Source organism: Miscanthus floridulus, chromosome 7 (genome assembly GCF_019320115.1).
Source record: "Miscanthus floridulus cultivar M001 chromosome 7, ASM1932011v1, whole genome shotgun sequence".
Lineage (NCBI taxonomy): Eukaryota > Viridiplantae > Streptophyta > Magnoliopsida > Poales > Poaceae > Miscanthus > Miscanthus floridulus.
In genome coordinates, this window is record NC_089586.1 from 102,729,579 (window position 1) to 102,741,672 (window position 12,094).

The following is a 12,094-nucleotide window of genomic DNA, read 5'->3' on the forward strand; positions in this document are numbered from 1 at the left end:
CAGTTTAATCTGCCTATGATTCTGTGTTTTCCTCTGATTAATATATGCATGCAAGAAGATGGCATCATGTTGCAAGTAGTAAAATATTTGCTGATGTGCATTCCATCATGCACTAGTGGTGAAAGAAGGGGACCGGAGAAGTAGGACACACTGTTCTAGCTCTACTGCGTACATCTACCACTGCACAGTACAAAAAAGCTATGCTATGCATATTCCCCTATTACATTTAAGCAGGAACTGACATTTCAAATGACTGCTGCATTCTACGGTCCCCAGCTAGCTCAAGAAACAAAGAGGTGCACAATTGCACAAAGCAGGCCCCGGCCAGCACTGTCGAGACTTGAGAACAGAAGGAGATGGCAATGGTTCAAACTGGAGTGAGTCATGGCCCCTTGAGTTTGGTTCAGGTTGCCTGCCTTTTGAGGTCTTTAGAAGTCCGAGCTTTCCAAGCGCTTTTGAGGTCTTTAGAATTTACAGTATTTTTCTTTCACAACAAAACAGCTTCAGCCGGCTTATCAGCCGGCTTTAATACCAGCCGAACAGGTGTGCTTTATACGTGGATTCCCTTTGCTTGTGCAGATTCAGTTGGACTAGAAAGCGAGAACAAACTATCTGAAAGGGAATTGTTTGAGGACTACCGGCCGGCGATTGAAAGGCCCTGTTTAGATCCCACCTAAAAACAAAAAATTTTCAAGATTCTCCGTCACATCAAATCTTGCGGCACATGCATGGAGCATTAAATGTAGGTAAAAAGAATAACTAATTGCACAGTTTGCCTGTAATTGGCGAGATGAATCTTTTAAGCCTAGATAGTCCATAATTGAACTTTTTTTGCCAAATACAAACGAAAGTGCTACAGTAGCCAAAAGCCAAAAAATTTCGGAACTAAACGCGCCCGAAGAATGGATGGATTCAAACTTTGGACAGGCCTGAAAAGTCCGTGTACGGTCTGAATGCTTGCTGGTGCTCTCGTAAGTTTAACGTCTGATTATTCAGTTGTGGTAATCTGAAGAATACTTCATTTTCTTTTCTCTCTTTTCTTGCAGGATTCTGAGGCTGTGAGCGAATGGGCTGCTGCTTAAACTCAATCCAAACGACGAACCTTGTACTCCAGTCAAGCTAAACATTTTCGGGGACTTAAAAAGCGCTTGCTCATCATCGCAAGCCCAGTACAAAGAAAGCTACGCCGGCGATGATGCGCGGCAGCAGAACGTGAGGATCGTCAAAATCTTGCTTCCAGCCTTCCAGGTATGCTATTGCTATCGTCCATCTGAACTTCATCCGTATCCAGAATCCTGCTACGAGATGGAGCGATGCAAATGGAAGGACGCTGCGCTGCCGTAGTGGGCATTGCATGCAAGCTGCTGCTCCATGCATATGCATGCTGTGGCTCGCATGATGCAGGTGAACACAAGGCGACGCCTGAAATGAAGGCGAGCGGTGACAAATCCAAACCCGAACGCTTCCTTCCTCTAAACGCGGCTGTCTATTCCTTTTGTCCCTGGCTGCTCCGGCGGGGGCGGAGGCGGTCAGGCGGAAGGCCTCAAAAGCCTCCCGCCCGCATGGAACGCGACAACTCCAGGGAATAAACAACCAGCGGCGCCGCACAGGCACAACAGTGCACTCGCTCACACAGTCGCACTGCACGGTGCGCGCGCCCGCGCAAGAACGAACGCAATCCGGACATGCGCAGGGACTGCACGCGCACAGTGTCTGCAATTGCGACTCTTCGAGGGAGGCACGGGCACTCCGGCAGTCACCAGCGAGACGAGTAATGGCGAAGGCTACCGATCGCGAGGGCTGATTTGATTGGACGCAAGTACTGAGATTATCACACCTACACTACAGTAGTATGCTATATGCAGTGGACTGGTTTAGCAGGCAAGTGAGAAAAGAATTAGCAGCAGGGTTAATGGACAACGCGATGTTTTTTCCTCTCTTTTTACAGCTTGTAGATGATGAGGAAGCAGGGGAGCACGGCGCGCCGGTCGAACACCACCAGCTCGCCGCCCCTGCCGACCCGGACGGAGTCCAAGTGCTCGTCCTTGGCGGCTGCCGCCTCCGCCTCCGCCACGCGGCCGGCGATGACCCTGCACAGGAACATGGCGCGGCGGCCGGCCGCGGGCCCACGCGCTGCGCTGGCGTGCGCGCCCCCGCTGCCGTCGAACGTCCGGATGCGCGGGGGGCCGTCCTCCTCGCCGCCCGTCGTCGCGGCACCCGCCGAGGAGGGCGAGGAGCGGTACGTCGGCGGCGCCGGGGAGAAGCGCATCATCTCGTTGCCGTCGGCGGCGCTGCGCGAGGCCCCGCCGGCCCGGGCGCGCACCGCGGCGCGGTAGTCCTCGAAGCGCGCCACGGCGCGCGCCGGGTTGTGCACGCGGAACAGCATCTCCACCACACCCGGGAACGCGCCGCTGCTGGTGGTGTTGGTGGTGGTGGGCGGTCCCGGGGGAGGCGGAGGTTGTGGAACCGGAGACGACCACGAGGAGAGGAAGATGATCTCCACCACCTGCCGCGACGAGTGCCCCGCCGGGAGCTCGGTGAGCGCCGGGACCGGGCCGAGAGGCCCCGGAGGCGGCGACGGCGGCACAGACACCGGCTTCGGCTTGGCCGTCTTCTTCTTCGCCGGTTCGGGACTCGGCTTGGGCTTGGACTTGGGCTTCGGCCTGCTGGTGAGCTTGGACGAGACGACGTGGTTGAGGGTGTCACCGGAGCTCCCGCAGCCAGCGCGCGGGAGGAGCGGGTGGAGCTTCTTGATGGGCGCCGTCGTCGCGACTCTGGCGGCCACGTCGTCGGCCGCCATGGACTTGCAGTGGAGGGACCAGACCCAGCTCCCCGCCGCCGCCGTCGGGCGGCGGCGGCGGAGCAGTGGAGGCTTCTCCGGCATGAGGCGCCCCGGCGGCCGGCTGGCCGGAGATGCAGCGGTCGTTGTGGCTGACGGCTGTGCGGTGCTGTCCTGCTGGGTGGTGTAGGAGTAGCAAGCTACCGTGGTGGCTAGGACACCACGTTCGTATATATGGTTAAGCAAACAGAGCGGTTACTATGCTAGTGCTGCCTTAGCTGATTGTGGACTGTGCCTCAGTGCCTGCTTATCCTGGCAACTGGCTAGGTACCCCATGCAGCTGTCAGTGTTAGAGCTCGCCTGATAAGAGTAAAATTTACTAGTATTTACATCCAGTACATTTCATTGCATTGGTACTAGCTAGCCTAAAATACTATCAAATGTTTAGAACCGAACCGGCATTATTGGCACAGAATGATGCATGATCGCCATCGGTCGTCATATGCTACCCCTCGTGACATTCCGTTCCATTGGCATTCTATATACGCCAACCCGCGGAGGTCACGCCATGCACGCAGGCACCAGCTGAAAAACGGCCGAGGACGAGGAGGAACGATCGAGGACATGGAAGTGGCATGTGAAGCGGGCGTCCTATCGCGCGCGCAACCGTTGTGTGCATGTCATCGTTCTCGGCCACGCAACACGTACCAGCTGATGCCTGACGGTTTGATGGCACTCGGCCACCGGCAAGCTCGCACTATCCTCGGACGGGTCTACACCTATATATCAAGGCAATGCGCATTCTTGTCGGTGCTTTGGAACCAGGGGTCCCTCAACCAACGAGTGAATTTGTGCTGCGTGCCCCTAATCCCGGATGGTGGTGCAAAGAGACACAAGGTTTATACTGGTTCAGGCAATCGAGGCCCTACGTCCAGTCCGAGAGATCGATCTTGTATTCCTTGCACCGGAGTACTCGTAGTAGGGGGTTACAAGCTAGGTGAGAGAGGAAACTAGCCCCAGGTCTCGGCGTGTGTGGTGCGGGCTGCTTGAGGCGTTGTTCCCAAGCAGCGTAGGAGTGCGTGGTTCTATCGGTGTGTTCGTCTTTTTTGTCCCCCCCCCCGAAATGGCCCCAGTCCCTCCCTTTTATACTCTAAGGGAGGACCGGGACCGTACATAGGTTGCTACATAGCGCTTCTGTAAATGGGGTGGCGTGTCCGAGCCCTGTAGCCGGCCACTGTTGTGGTATGGTCGATGGAGTGGCCCCGTCCTCGTCGTGCGGAAGTGACATGCTGGTCATACTCGATCTTGTGCGTCATGGGGCTCCAGTACGGCTTGATGCAGGACATGGCGGGCGACGTGCTGGTCGCCGTGTAATGACGTCGTAGGGAGCAGCGGCTCTGCAGATGCCGAGGCCGAGCCATCGTGGGGGGCTCGGTGGTCATGGACCCTCAGGCTGCCGAGCCCGTGAAGCAAACTGTCGAGGCCTTGGGGGGAGTTATTGGCCCTGGATACTGATTCCGAGGCCACAGTAGCCCAGACGTGGCTCCCCATGCTGCGTTGTCCTCGGAGCAGGAGTTGGCAGCACAGTGAGGCATGGGTGTTCAACCATGTGCATGGTGGATAGCATAGTGACGGGTAACCCCTGCCCAGTCCGGGGGACGTGCAGGTCATCGCGTGATGACGTCGTAGGGGGCTGTGGCTCTGTAGGTGCCGAGGCCAAGCCATCGCGGGGGGCTTTGGCGGACATGGGTCCCCAGGCTGTCGAGCCCCTGAAGCAAACTGCCGAGGCCTTGGAGGGAATTATTGCTCCTGGGTACTGATTCCGAGGCCACAGTATCCCAGACGTGGCTCCCCGCGCTGCGTTGTCCTCGGTGCAGGAGTTGGCAGCACAGTGAGGCATGGGCGTCAACCCATGTGCACGGTGGTTAGTACAGTGGCGGGTAACCCCTGCTCAGTCCTGCCTCCTGTCCCATCGGCCATTCTGCTGTATTGTGCCGGGCATGCGGCTGTTGTCAGGGGCAGCAGTTGGCTGAGTTGATGCGACACGACGTTTTGCCAGAGGGACGGGAGAAGGAAGAGGTAGCGGAGTGCTGCCGAGCCCGCCTTGCGCGAGACGGAGGGTCGGTGGCCCGGCCGAGGCCTTTGGCGGGGAATCGGCCGAGGCCCGCGGTGAGGGGGCCTCGGGCGAATCGGAGAATCGGCCGAGGCCCGCGGTGATGGGGCCTCGGGCGAGTCGGAGAATTGGCCGAGGCCCACGGTGATGGGGCCTCGGGCGAGTCGGAGAATCGGCCGAGGCCAGCAGCGTTTAGCTGGTTTCGATCTTTACGAAGTCTAAGCAGTCGTTTTTTGGATCTTGCTTAGGGTACCCCTTCTCACGGTATCCGACAGTAGCCCCCGAGCCTTGGGGGGAGTGGAGGCACTCCCCCTGAGGTTCTGACGAGAATTGGCTCTTGATAGTTCCTGTCGGGATGGTGTTTTGTTTTCGAGGTTTCGGTGGGTGTGCGCGAGCGCACCCGCCGGGTGTAGCCCCCGAGGCCCTGGAGGAGTGATTTCACTTCTTCAGGGGCTTTTTTCTCTTTCGAGTGAGGCGTTTTCATCGTGTTTGCCGGGCCCGTGGGTGCGAGCTCGGATCGCGGGGCCTCGACGATGTTGCGGAAAGAGCCCCTTAGCCTCCGCCTGGAGCGAGAGGGCCGTCAGGGGTTCTCCCGGCTTTTTTTTTGTACGACCCTCGTGCTTCCTTTTCGCTTGGAAGGAGGGGTGGAAGATGCCATGCTACCCTCGGTGGGCGCGAGCGATGGCATTTCCGGTGAGCTGTTATCGGGTAAGTCCGAGTGGAGGCCCGTACCCCGTTCGCTGGGGGTCGGCTAGCGGTCCGGAGACGCGCTCCAAGAATACCGCGCGGGTTTCTCTGGTGGGTGCCGAGGCCGTTCGCTGGGCCTCGGTGGCTCGGTGCCTCCCTACGGTGGGATCCCATTTGGAGACCTCCCTGCCGGTCTCGGACACGACCCCGGGCGCGCCTGTACAGGCTCGCCCGTAGTCGTCCCTGACTCCTTTATCCTGGGGCGGCTGTCGAAACCCCTGGGGGCCCAGCCTTCGAACCCCTGGACCGTAACGGGCTTGGGTCGCTTTGTCTTTAGCCCCGCACGTCCTTTTCGTTCGGACGAGGGGGCTTTTTGCCGAGCCCACTCGTGTGCGAGCTTGAGCCGCTGGGTCTCGGCAAAGTTGCAGGAGGAGCCCCCGAGTCTCTCGCACGGAGCGAGAGAGCGGTCAGAGGTACCCTGGCTTTTGGTTCGCCCCTCGCGCGTGAGGGTCTGTCTGCCGTGCCCCCTCGGGTGCGAGCCTAGGTCGCGGGGTCTCGGCGTCTTTTGCAGAAGGAGCTCCCTAGCCTCTGCACGGAGCAAGAGGGCCATCAGGAGTTCTTCTGGCTTTTTGAACGACCCTCGCGCTTCCTTTTCGCTTGGAAGGAGGGTTTGTTTTGCCGAGCCCCCTCGTGTGTGAGTCTAAGTCGCTGGGCCTCGGCAATGTTTTGCAGAAGGAGCTCCCTAGCCTCTGCACAGAGCAAGAGGGCCGTCAGGAGTTCTTCTGGCTTTTTGAACGACCCTCGCGCTTCCTTTTCGCTCGGAAGGAGGGTTTGTTTTGCCGAGCCCCCTCGTGTGCGAGTCTAAGTCGCTGGGCCTCGGCAATGTTTTGCAGGAAGAGTCCCTTAGCCTCTGCGCGGGGCAAGAGGGCCGTCAGGGATTCTCCTGACTTTTTATTCGACCCTCGCGCTTCCTTTTCGCTCGGAAGGAGGGGTGGAAGATGCCGTGCTACCCTCGGTGGGCGCGAGCGACGGTATTTCCGGTGAGCTGTTATCGGGTAAGTCCGAGTGGAGGCCCGTACCCCGTTCGCTAGGGGTCGGCTAGCGGTCCGGAGACGCGCTCCAAGAGTACCGGAGGGTTTCTCTAGTGGGTGCCGAGGCCGTTCGCTGGGCCTCGGTGGCTCGGTGCCTCCCTACGGTGGGATCCCATTCGGAGACCTCCCTACCGGTCTCGGACACGACATAGGGCGTCCCAAGCGTTTCGCTTGCTTGGGCCTCGGCCTCGTATAGGCTCGCCCGTAGTCGCCCCTGACTCTGTTGCCCTGGGGCGGCTGTCGAAACCCCTAAGGGCCCAGCCTTCGAACCCCTGGACCGTAGCGGGCTCGGTGCCCAGTTCCTTTGCCTGAAAGGAATTGGGGGGGTTATTTCTCCCCCTACGGCTAACAACGGCAGGCGCGTCTTTTGAGGCGACTTTTTCGGGGAGGCGAAACGGCGCCTGCTGCTGCTGCGGTTGGACGCGACGTGGCGTCAGCCGACGGGACGTGTCTGCACGCACGATTTAATGAGGAGGGAGTGGGCGCGTGGGCGGTAAAACCGGATTTGGATAACCGCGCCGGATCTTTTGGGGGAAACTTCCCCGATTTCGTCGCCCGGCGGTTTCGTCTTGTCCCTGCATAAATACGCAAAGGGCCTCGCCCTTCCCCTTCTTACCTCTTCTGCATTCGCTTTTGCTGCCTCCGTGCCGTTGCTGAGAGCATAGAGCGCCGGGGAAGAGAAGGGCGAGGGCGAGAGACCGAAAGAGAGAGGGAGAGAGATTACCGCCGTAGCAGCGTCCTCCGCCGCGCAATGGCTGGTGGTCCCGTCATCCTCCCGGCGGATCCCTGGGAGCGGTCCGACGTCACCGAGGAGAAGCTGCAGTCGCTCGTGGAGGCCGGTCTTCTTCGCCCGATCACCGACCCCGACGAGCCGGAGTGGATTGCTCCGGGGAACGAGTCGGAGCCGAGGCCGCGCGACGGCTACGTGGTGAGCTTCGTCGTCTTCCACGAGCGAGGCTTCGAGTCGTCGGTGGATAACTTCATGCGGGCGCTCCCGCACTACTATGGCGTGGAGCTGCACAATTTCAGCCCCAACTCCATCGCGCAGGCGGCCATCTTCGTCGCCGTCTGTGAGGGGTACCTGGGGATCGCTCCCCACTGGGAGTTGTGGCTCCACTTGTTCCGAGCGACGTTCACCACCAAGCCGGGGGGAACGAAGGGGGCTCGGAAGGCGCAGAGGGCCGGCGGCTGCACCCTTCACGTGCGCCAAGACCGGCAGTCCCTCTACATCCCGGCCCAGCTGTCATCGTCCAACCGTCGTTGGTATGACGGCTGGTTCTACCTCCGCAACGACGGCGGAGGACTTCCCCCTTATACCGGGCGGGTTGTAGAGAGTCAACCAGAGAAATGGGGGTACGGCGTCATCAAGGCCGATCAGCCTAGGCTGGAACCGCTCTTGAGGGCCTTGGGGAAGCTGCGTGACCACGGCCTTTCGGCGGCCGTGGTCGTGGCGGCTTTTCACCGCCGGAGGGTGTTGCCGCTGATGGCCTGGCGGCGGCAGCTGTTCGAGATGACCCCGGGCGATTCGATCGTCGGTGTCAAGATGTCCGCCTTCGCCCTTACCGACGACGAGACCCTGCGTCGGGTGAGAGAAGCGGTGGACGGGAAGCCGAAGATCGACGATTTGATGCCGTTCCCGATGCGCCCGTCGCGGGGGTATGTCTCGCTGGTAAGTTGGATGTTGTCGAGGCTTTCGCGGCCTTCTTGTTTTTCGCCTTTTTTGTCTGTTGTCTTACTTCGTCGTTCTCACAGGGGATAAGAGACGTGCGAGGCTCCCCATCGCTCGTTCCCGAGGACGCCCGGCGGCGATCCGTGAACAGGGCGCGTGCCGAGGAGGAGGAGAAGAAGAAAGATGCCAAGGAGGCGAAGCGCACGAAGAAGATCCTCGCGCGCGAAAAGCTGGACGCCCGTCGCCGGCGTCAGAAGCTCGACGGTCTCCCGTTGGAACCGTCTCCCTCGTCGTCGGTGTCGGATTCTTCGAGCGACGGCGGCGGGCGCGAGGTGGGGACGGCCTGCCTGGAACACCTCCCCGACATCAGGGAGATGGTTCCCGGGGCGCCGGCAAGGAGCCTGACGCCCCTAGGAGGAGGAGGAGGTGTCCCGGGGCCAGTGGCGGCCCGTCCTGGGGCCGAGGCCGACACACCCGAGGCGCGGGTGTCGGAGGAGTGTGCCGTCAGCCCGATGGGTTCGACGGTGGAGGTGGAGCGGGTGACGGTGGGGGCGACCCCATTATCTCCGCGAAGGGTCGAGGAGGTGCCGGGGTCCAACGGAGGCCAGCTGGCACTGGTGGTCACCGAGGCCGCGCTGCTGCCACCACCGCCGCCGTTGCAGAGGAGGCTGGCGGTGTCGAAGCGGCTGCATCCCCGTTCGCGGTAAGCGTCTTCTCTGGTGGAGTCCGTAGTACTTCTTGTTTGCGTTGCATGCTGACCTTGGGAGTGTCTTTTCTTCCAGCCAGACGCTTCTGGTGGAAGATCCTCCCTTGGCGCCCCGTAAGGCGCTCAAGGTGAACGTTAGCTCCTCCGCCCATCAGGCAGCGGAGGCGCAGGCTGGCGTGCGACGCGGCGCGGCGTCGGGCGAGGCCGTTTCGGAGGAGGCGGCTGCCCAGGAAAAGGGGGCCGAGGCGGGCGCGGAGCGAGTGGAGGAGGAGGAGCCCATGCCTCGCGATGTTGTGGGTCTTGGGGCGAAGGAGGCTGGGGCGTCTGCTATTGTCGAGGCCATTGGGGGTGAGGTCGGAGCCCCCAAAGACCTCCGACGTCAGGGCGGTGGACACCGTGGCCATCGAGGTAGAGATGGCGGAGGCCAGAGCCCCCGGGTCCGTCGAGACCGAGGCGATGGAGGTGGAGACGGGGCAAATTTTGGTGCCGCCCCTGGTTCAGACAATCTCGTCTGATGATTCCTCCCGAGGGAAGGAGGCGGCGGACGTCGAGGCGGCCAGTACCGCGGAGCAGCCAGTCCCAGATCCCGCCGAGGGGAGTTCGGCCCTTGCCCCGCTACGGCCCGAGCCCCGTGGGTGGAACTTCCCGCGTGTTTTCTGGCGGGACCAGGCTGATCCCGAGGGGGAGCCTGTGTTCGCCCTTGAAGATATCGTGGAGGGGGGGCGTTGGGATACCCTCGAGGAGTACCGCCAACTGGCAGTGCGGTCGCTGCAGACAGCGATGACTGTTATGGAAGGGGACTTGCCTGGTGTCACTCGGGTAAGTACTTTCGTGTCTCGTGCCGAGTTGTCCTCGCAGTGTTTGACGTGCGTTTTTTTACCTCTTTAGGAGCTCGAGACCCGGTCCCTTGGGAAATCGGTGTTCCTACGAAGGGAGAGGGATATCTGGGACCAGCTCCGGCGGCAGAGGGGCCTGCTTGCCGATGCCCAGGGGCTTTTGTCGGCGCGGAGTACGGAAGTGGAGGACCTCCGCCTTCGTTGTGCTGACCTTCAGGCCGAGCTGGTCACGGCTAAGGGGCAGGCTGCCCCTCTGGTGGCGAAGATCAAGGAACTGGAGGAGGAGCGAGACTCCTTCAGGTCTCGGGCCCAAGACGCAACGGCCTCTGCGAAGGCCACAGCCGGGCAGCTGGGTGCGGAGCAGAGCGAGCATCAGGCGACAAAAGTCGCCCTGGCAGAGGCTACCAAGGCGGCCGAGGCCTCTCGGGTCGAGGTCTTAGCCTGGAAGAACAAGGCCGAGGGTAAGTTCCGCTTGAACCGTGTTCCTTGTCCATTTGTTCTGGTTCGCGTTTGACTCCTGACCCCTCGTTGCGACGTAGATCTGGAGAAAGAGGCTTCCCAGGCGGCTGAGGCCTCCGTCGCAGCGCAAGCGGCGCTGGATGTCGAGGTCCGGGAGCACGAGGCGCTGTGCAGCGCTGTTCGTACCGCCTGCGAGGCCCTAGACGTCGAGGAGGTCCAATCAGCCAGCTCCCTTGGGAGCCGTCTGATTGCGTTGAGCGGCCGCGTCCATGAGAGGCTCCGGGGGGCGTTGCACACGGGTGTCAAGCGTGCCCTGGCCGTCGTCTCCTCGCACTACGCCATCAACCTCGAGGCCGTCAGCGACGGCTACGTGTTGCCAGAAGATGACGAGGAGGCGGATGCGGAGGTCGTGAAGCTGTTGGAGGCGGCCGAGGCACCTGGCACAGCGCTGGCCCGTCTATTTGAAGAAGAGGTGGTCCCTCCCGCGCCGGCCGCCGGTCCTTGAGCTTTGATCTGGGCCAAAAGGGGTCATGTAACCGGATTGGGTTAGTTGTCATACCGTGATGTCTTTGTGGCCGTCGAGGCCTGTAAAGTATTTGCGTATGTGCGTCTTTTAATCGTTTTCTATTCTACTTCCGAGCCTGTGCCCTCTGTCTCGATCTTGGGAACCCGCAAAGAAAACCCTCGGGACCTAAGCCGTCCTTCGGCGAAGGGTGGTGAGGGAGCTGCCGTAGCCCAGAGGCGTAGGCCGTTCTCACGTCTCGACCGGCCCTTTGGCCTCCAGACAAACTTTTGGTCTTTGGGTTTCTTGTGAGGGTCCCGTCGGAGCGCGAGAGAGTTTGGCGTAGAAATTTTTTGAAAGACCATTAACAAACGGTGTTCGGGACTTAGGGGGTTCTCCCTTTTTAGCCCCCGAGGGGGGCTCGGCTTTGCAGAGGCAGAGCCGAGTCTCCCTTATAGCGCTATTGTGACGTCGAGCCCCTATTGATAGACAAGCTCTCTGCATAGAACTTCCTCGGAGCCTACGCTGTCCTTTGGGTGAAGAGGTGGTGAGGGAACTGCCGTAGCCCCGAGGCGTGGGTCGTTCTCACGGCTCGGCCGGCCTTTTCGCCTTTGAGACGATCGTACGGTCCTTGGGTTCTATACAATCGACTTGTCTATAAGGGGGGTTTCTCGAAAAATTATAACAACTAAGAACGCTTCTTTATTGCATTTCGAGAAACAATGTAAACAACGTTTGGAATTTTAAGGGTAGAAACGACGTAGCTGTTCTATGTTTCAAGCGTTGGTGAAGAGGCGAGGTTGCGCTGTGGGTTGCTCCGAGGTGCCTCCGCGCCGGCGAGAGGCGGAACTTTCGGCCTGCTGCACCGCTGCGGTCTCGAGGAGATCGCGGAGCGCTCCGCGGACCCGTCGCCCCTCGGTGGTGGAGGGCTCGGGCATTGCTCGGACCAGCATTGCAGCCGCTGCGACATTCTGGCTAGCGCGATTAAAGATTGGGGGTGGCTCTCCCCCCTCGTCGTCGTTGATGCGGTGATGGACGTCGCGGGCCCTCCCTTGGGCCCCTCCGCCCTCACCGCGCCCTTGCTGCTCCTGCTCGAGAGTGTCCCGAAGCTGTTGCAGAAGGAGTCGGTCTTGTTCGACCTTGGCTCGAAGCTCGCGGAGCTGCTCCAGGTCTGGGCGTCGATGCCCCCCGCGAACGGGATTCTCGTTCCGTGCTGCCGGGGCCTCGAGACGCGGAGGTGTGGCGTCGCCCG

At 60.7% G+C, this 12,094-nt stretch overlaps 1 protein-coding gene across 1 annotated transcript; it reads right to left on the minus strand.

Annotated features, from left to right (window-relative positions):
• Positions 1-1,886: 1,886 nt before the first annotated feature.
• LOC136464040 (proline-rich receptor-like protein kinase PERK8) lies at positions 1,887-3,073 on the minus strand. Its single transcript, XM_066463007.1, has one exon. It carries the CDS (start codon positions 2,882-2,884, stop codon positions 1,943-1,945), a length of 942 nt encoding a protein of 313 aa, XP_066319104.1. The 5' UTR covers positions 2,885-3,073; the 3' UTR covers positions 1,887-1,942.
• Between the last annotated feature and the right edge of the window lie 9,021 nt (positions 3,074-12,094).